The 8,277-nt window shown below is 26.3% G+C and overlaps 1 protein-coding gene across 1 annotated transcript in view; it reads left to right on the top strand.

Moving 5' to 3' along the window:
- Nucleotides 1-4,415: 4,415 nt before the first annotated feature.
- LOC119670952 (peptidoglycan-recognition protein LA-like) overlaps nt 4,416-8,277 on the top strand; it is a 17,654-nt gene continuing 13,792 nt past the window's right edge. The window contains exon 1 of the mRNA XM_038081409.1: nt 4,416-4,752. Within this exon, the coding sequence (XP_037937337.1) occupies nt 4,458-4,752 (295 nt within the window). The 5' untranslated portion in view covers nt 4,416-4,457. The remainder of the gene's footprint in view (nt 4,753-8,277) is intronic.

Genomic DNA, 8,277 nt, shown 5'->3' with positions numbered 1-8,277 from the left:
TTTCTTGAAGTTTCAAGATTGCTGTCGACTGCGAGTTTCTTTTAGGCAGAAGTCTGGCAGAAGTCTCATCTGTACAGTAATTTCTATTGGCCCGCGATCGCATCTAGTCTGGACAGCCCTAGCTTATATCTTAAAGTGGATATACGTTATAAATCCTTGAGTTCAATCCAATTTACATCTAGGACGTTTTTTGAATGCTACGCATCTCGAGATGTCGATAAACATGTGAAAATTGAACAATACGCAGACATTAATACGTAAGTAACTATTTAAGAAAATGTTTTGCGATCTCATTGATAGACGTCAAAGAAATATTAGTCTTGTGGTAGGTTTGTTGAGATAATCTTTTTTGAGGTCAGGTTATAGCTTCCACCATTTACAGCGGAAGATTGAATCACCCATTTAATGATTGCTTTTGCAGTTGTGTGGAAAATAAAAAAAAAATGCTTCACATCTGTAATGCTACTATACAGTGCGTGCACAAGGATGATTAATTCATGATTAATTATGCTACGTACTTACTTTTTAAACTATCGTGAGACTTTAACACACTATAACCACCCCTTAATAATAAATGCAGAAGATTTCCCCCGAAATGCAGAAACCTCATTCCAGCAATTATGGGAAAGAGATTTGATCAGGAGCCTTTATACCTAGAGGTCTTTATTTATCAAAGGTAGGTACAAAATATGTTAGTCAGTATTAAGAATTTTATTTTTATAGAACGTTAGGCTCTGGTGGTTTTAAATAATTTTTAAAACTTCAGTGATAAAGAATAGCTCAATCGATCAAGTGAATCCCAAAATTCACATAACGAATAACGAATAACGAATAACGAATAACATAACGAATAGTATAATCCCTACTATTCATTTTAAACCCTTTGGCGCCAATTGCTGCTGTCCTATATGTTAGGATCAATATTGGAAAATAAAACCAGACCATCGATAAGTCATATAAGTTTTGAAAAAATTGTTTTGCATATATGTATATCTCCTTTTTCGTTTCATGTTATGAATGTAAACAGTATTTCTTTTATCCTACAAAGGTAATGAGTTTGAACAAAAATGATAGAAGTTAAAACGAACATATCGTTCAGATATTTTTATTGTCTTTATTAGTATATTGAGTAAATGGAATTATTTAGATTTCATATACTTATTGGCGTCTAAAATGATCAGTTGGGTATTACTTTCGATTTCTAAGCCATTTTGAAAAATGAAATTGAAAAACTAAATATATAATTTACTCAAGCGTTTTACTAGTGCTTGAACTTTGAAACTAATACAAATTGCATTTACATTTGTATCTTAATAATGAATGAGGTTATCTTTTTCTTGGAAATATTTTTAAAGCAACATTTTAGTCCTTTGTTCATTATTTATTTAGTTCTTGAATGCGTTGTACGCATGAAAATAATTTCGAAAATTAGTGAAATGATTTTGGCACTTCTCTAAAGTATATTACAGACTAAAACTTAAAGATCGGTACTCCTTAGTATTTAAAATTTAAATATTTTAGTCATTATTTTTTTATTACTCTTTATTTAAAATTATGAATTATGATATTTATAAATAGTTTAGGTCTTTCTTACGTAGAACTTGTCTTTGTCTATTTTCTATTAATTTGTTTTATTTTTCTTTCGTACATTTTTTTGTAATAAAAGACATGTCAAAATCTTGTTTGAAATTAAAAACAAAAATATAAATAAAAATATATTTCTCTAATAAACTATTAGTTAGCATTTTTATTATATAGGCTGTCGTTTTTTGTAGAGTGAATGGATTTTGGGAGTCCCCGTTTGTTATTGTGTGACAGACGCTTAAAAGCGTGCAAGCTCAAAAGCGCTACATTTTAAATGAAAGTATGCTTCTTTCATAGATTGCTTTTTGTAGTTCACAATATAAACTTTAGTACAGCGAAGATTTATATAATTAATAATTCTTTTATTTGAATAAAACATAATTATATTGAAAGGTGAAATCTCCTATTAAAATGTGTACTATAAATAAATAATATTCAAATTGAATATTTTAACATATAATATTCAGTCTCTAAATATGCTATATTCGATCAATTTGAATTAATGAAAGAAAAAAATAAAAATGACAACATTAATAAGATTTCTGTTTAGAACTATTGTTCTATAAATACAAAACATCGAAATAATTTTGGGTTAATATATAAACAAAAATATATTATATATGCATATTTATATTATTTATGTAATATATATTAAATGGATTATACTTCATACGGACAGAATCTAATTACAAATTTATAAAAAATTTTATATTAATTTTTTAGAGATTATTAAAAATTAGAGCTTTTTGTAAAAGGCAACCGCGGAAGCTGATTTTGTAAAGATATCTACAATATACTTAAAAACATATAAGATAATATTTATAAATATTATATTATCTTGATGATTATTTAAATATTTTATTTTTTAAAAATCAAAACTGTTATCTAGAAGTATAAAATAGCATAAATGCTTATTCGGTCCGTTCTAACTAATCAAAACGAGGTATGAGTTCTTCGTATTTTAGATTCCAAGCGAATTGTAGACTTTAAAAGTAAAATTCAAAGACAAATACTTGATCCGATCATAGTTGGAAACTTATATAAAAGTCGATCCAATTTAAAACTTAAAAACTAATTAATTACATAACAATTATTTGTTTAGTGAAATCACAATGTTTGAAATGACTTAGACACGTCAAGCATGTATAAGTTATTATCACATTAAAGAGAATCTTAAAATTATATCAATATGTATCCCGAGCTGTGCATTCTCCGAAAGTCGCTCTTTATTTACAATTAAAAATATCTCAAATAAGATAAACATCCAAAATAAGATACTATACTAATTGATATGGAAAGAAATTATGAAAGAAGTCATGATATCATGAGAGAATACAAAAGCTTCTTGCATAACATTGTAATAATACTTACTCGCAAACTAAATTAAATAATTCAAAAACTTAAAGCTAAGCTATATACACATATATTTAAAAATTTAAAAACAATCTTTTAAAAACTTGCATAAATGCTAGTCTTAAAAATCCTGGAAAATAGATAACTGCTGTCAGATTGATAACCTTAATAGCATATGTGTAAATAACGCAAACTTATAATATTTATAATGAAAATTGATTGATATAAACAAATTATTAACAGTAAAGAATAAAAAATTATAAAGTGAAAATTATTAGTAATGATATTACCGGATTAAAAAAATAAACATGTTTCCAAGTGAAATAAAATTTTATGTTTATAACAAGGGATATATGTGACTATTTAGGAAGGCATTGTGCATAATAATGAGACAAAGGTTATATGTGGATTATATATATAATTCATATGTGGATTATATAGTTTATATATGTGGATTTAAATATATTCAATGTAATAGAAACTTTATTATTGTAGCTATATATATGCGATTTATTAACAATAATATATAGAAAAAAGTTAAATTTGATTTTAAGGTCAGTTACGATGGCAGTGACTATTTTATTTAATATAAAAACATTGTATTTAATAGAGTGGTTCCGAAAAGTACAAAATTGCAACAATTTTTTAAACAAATTAAACATTTTTATTGTTACAATTTTTAAAAAAAAAATTTGAAATATTTGTTGTTGCAATTCATGACTGTTCAAAAAAAATTAAATAAATCTCTACTGCTAGGAGATTAAAAATGTTTATAATGTAACTAAAAATATTTTGAAGAAATTATTATTTAAATATTGACTAAAGCGAAAAAAAAACATATCTAAACTATGCCACTGAAATTGTTAAAGTTTAATATTAAATTTAAAATGAATCAACTCTCCCTTTTAAAAAATGATATCAACGTACTCATATATAACATAAATACTTACGGCAATAAGTATACATATATAGTAGAACATAGCTGTAGGGTGCATTTGTAAGGTGGATAAACTTGTAATTATTAAATGTATCTAAAACATAAATTGATTCTAAATATACAAAATCTATAACAAATACAAGCTCTGGAATAAAAGTTAATATAAAAAGCAATGAAAAAAATATATATTACAAAAAATACTATAAATAAATTGTAGAGGGTTTTCTTAAGAACTTGTTAAGTTGAAACACATAAGATAAACTGTATTTTTCCCACTTAGTCAACGTTGCGGATAAACAAGTCGCGTGAGTATGGAGTAAAGCTGCATTCGATTCTCAGTTAATGTCTTGAAAGCGATCTGACTGGACACAAAGTTCGCTGTTTCTAGTGCTTTTGTGGAATGTAGTTTGAATATTAATAAAGTGAGACAAAAACGTAAATGCAATAAAACTTTTTGTTACTATTGTTGTTTTTAAATAAATCGTGCTTTATTTACAAATATAATATAAAAATATAGACAAAAAATATAAAATAAAAAAAAAACTGGAAGAGTATATTTTTAAATAAATTTTAACGTAACAAAATGTATGAACAGAATAATGAAAGCAATCCGTTCACTACGGCAGCTAACAATGCTTTATGGAGCTTACAGGGACGTAGAGCAAGTAATGCTGCTAGTCCTGCTGTAAACAATTCCTCTCCAGCCGAAATACCTCAAAATATTTTTTCAAATCCCGCCATACAACCCTCCAGTGTTATAAATTTATCGAATTCAAGTGATGTGGTTATTGGACCAATGACACAATATCAGGGACCGGTCACAATATATCAATACATGGACGCAACTGTTGAAGCGCGCTCAATGCAAGCAAACGGCGGTAAATATCAGTAAATATTGCGCATATTTAAGCTTTGAGATAAACGCTTTGAAACTGTGTCTAGAATTGAGTTTATTTTAAAAAGCATGGAATTTTTAAGCTTTTTTGAATTCCATTAGCAATGTGATAACTTTTTAAGTATTTAATTATCAACAGAGTAATTGCAAAGTAAACTTAGTTAATATATTGATTTGACTTTGTAATAAATAGTTTTTCATGTTGATTTATGTTCAATTAAATTTTAATTCAAATAATTAAAATAATATAAAATGATTTTTTGTTGTTGTAGTTCACTACTCTTCGAAAAAAACCTCTTAATTAAATTTTAACTTAAAATTTAATAGAAGTTACACTATGCAAATAAAAAAGTAAAATATATGACAAAAATACCGGTTATATTATCAAATAAAAATAATAATTAAATTTGTTAGGGAACATTTTTATACGAATTTATTTAACATCACAGATCAAGATATAAGTAATTATTTTGTAGCTTTTATACAAAAATAGCTATTAATCAAGGTAGGGTTTTCACACAAATCATGAAAATAGTTAAATTTCATTTGTTAGTAGTGTACAATAAATACATTAATTATTTGAGGAAATATTTATTAACAGTAGTTAAATTTTTGACAACTGTGCACTTAAGCGTTAGCTGCTTTGAAATTATCTATCGATGATGCAGCAGTTTTTGTATTATAGATAAACATAAATATTTCGTATTTGTTTGGAAAGAATAGTAAATTCAGATCATGTAAAATTGCTTAAGTTTGTTTACTTTATGAAGGCAATACAAAATATGATCGTCACACACTTCATAACCGAATTTAGACAGTATTTACATTGATTATTTTAATTCTAAAAAAACAACTTGATTTATGAAACATTCAGTAGTAGAGTATATATGTGTATATATGAATAATGACGATGACCAGTTAAAGGCACTCTCAATTAATATAGACAGTCAAGCATAGTTATTGTCTTCAAAGAAATTTTATTATAGAAAACCTATTTTTAAAATAGTTTCTAAAACCCAGGAAAGCCAACTTTACAGACAGTTATTTAATTAAAGAAAAAAATAGTTTTTAAATTATTTTTAAAACCAAGAAAGGTCAGAAATATTTAAAAGCCAATGATTGAATTAACGAAAAATTTGTTTAAATAATTTTTATAACAAAGAAATGTTGATTAAAATATTTACTGAATAAATATGTTATAACTTGTTTTAATGGAGAAAATAAACTTACTAATTGTTCACTGTTTCCATCATGCATATTATAAAGTAATTTAATTAAATAAAGTAATTTAAGCAAATTAAATCAAGACACAATAAAAATTAAACCCAATTAGCATTAAAGAAAAAAGTAACAAAAAAAAAACAAAAGACTAAACTATCTTCACCTAGAATAGTTTTTATAGTTGATAATTTATTGTTATTTGTTTAGTGTTTACTTTAAATTTTACCTTTTTACTATTCTTAATTTGTCGGACTGTTATCTAAACTTAGAGAAAATAAGCAAGATATTATGAATATAGAATATTTTCAGTGTCAAACTGATTTATTCTCTAAAAATCTGTGGTTTCTGTATGTCAAAACTGAGCAGTTTAAGGTAAAGTGTGTGTTTGTCTTTTCTTCATCAAAGTTTCCGCAATTTCTGCTAAACCGTTTCTCTCCATGTGATCTGAAACAACAGTGGCTGAAATATATACGGTTCGATCTAATAAAAAATACCTTTGTTTATTTTGTAAATACAAATCACAGAAATTCTAGGGATTTGTCTTAATAAAATAATGATTTTATACAATAATGACAAATATAATCGTTAAAAATATATATATATATTAAATAATATTTTTAAAACCAAAATTAAATTACTGCTTAATATGTTAATATTATTCTTATCAATGCATATTAGTCATAATTAAAAAAGAACTCTGCTATTTCACATAAAGAAAAAAAGAATTTATTCTCTTTTAATATGCAAATTAATCAAAAAATACCAAGTCATTTCACAGATCAAGACTTTTATCATCTCTTCGAAATTACTAGTATTAATAAATTTTATCACCATTTGTCAATCTTAAGTATCATTGGGTTTCTTTGGTACTATAGTTCGCTAGTATTTTGTTGCCTAGATTAGAAAGAAGTTCTATTGAGTTATAGTAAAACTATAGTAAGTGTAATTGCTGGAGTACAAACGGGCCAGAGTACTTTTGTATCGTTTGCGCAATTAAACAAGCAGGCTCTATAAGTGTTATCATGATAAAGAAGTGAAATCTAACAATCAGTTTCCATGTCTCTGCTTGAGACAATAGAAGAAGCGGCTCCATTGTTTAGAAGATTATTTCTCCACTGACTAGGCAGAATTAACTAAAGGAAATTCCTTAATTTTATCTGGAATGATGTCACCAAATGATATAACAAGTATGTACTTATATAAGAAACATTGATTAGTGTAGCTCGCTCTCCTCGGCAACGTTAAAGATATCATAATGTACGATAATTTTAAATTTACAGTGCAAAAAATGTTAGAAATATTCTTATTTCATATAAATTTAGTATATACGGCATTATTAATAAGTCACATATTTTAATATGATATAAATATATATATGTACTAGCGGTCCCGACAGTTGTTGTCCTGCATGATATACTAAGCGATTAGGATATTAAACAAAGTAAGAAAAAAAAGAAAAAATAATGTAATAATTTTGTTATTCTTTATTTTGAAATAACATCAATTTTTCTAAAAACAATTCGTAATAATCAATAATGTTAGTTTAATTTCATCTCAATGCGAGTTGATGAACAATATTTTTAGTCAATTCTTGAGAATTATAAATGAATAATCTTGACGGTTTTCCAACGCGAGAACACGCCACATAAAATTGACCATATGAAAAGACCTGATTTTCTAGATCTATCCCACAAATCGACATTGTTTGACCTTGTGACTTATTAATAGTCATGGCAAATGCCAAGCGAGTTGGAAATTGCAGACGTCTGAATGGAATGGGTGAGTCTGAAAGGATCATTGGAATTCGTGACAGCTTCACCTTCAAATTTGCCATTCAAAGTTATAGCTTCAAGTACATTGCCCATAATTTTTTTGACTAATCTCGTACCGTTACATAGCTTAGGTGCATTTAAATTCCGCAACATAATTATAGGTGAGCTAATTTTTAATCTTAAGTTATGTGGTGGTATTCCTGGTAAATCCAGCGAATTCAAAAATTTAACAGAATAGTTGAACGATTCATTTTATAGATTTTAAACTTTTTAAACAAATCAACGTAAGCATGAACAAATTTTAAATGTCTAATATAAATGTATATGGATACCAAAAAACTGTATAATAATTAAAAAAACATTATCCAGTGGACTGAATTGTAAATCTAAACCATACTTGAATGCACTTGAACACACACAAAAAATTTCGTCAAAATCGGTTCAGCCGTTTAGGAGGAGTTCACTGTCAACACACGTACAGAAGAATTATGTATGTAAAGATATATGTTACGTAT

The sequence above is a fragment of the Teleopsis dalmanni genome, chromosome 1 (genome assembly GCF_002237135.1).
Source record: "Teleopsis dalmanni isolate 2A chromosome 1, ASM223713v2, whole genome shotgun sequence".
NCBI classification, from domain to species: Eukaryota; Metazoa; Arthropoda; class Insecta; order Diptera; family Diopsidae; genus Teleopsis; species Teleopsis dalmanni.
This window is presented reverse-complemented; position numbering and strand designations above follow the sequence as displayed.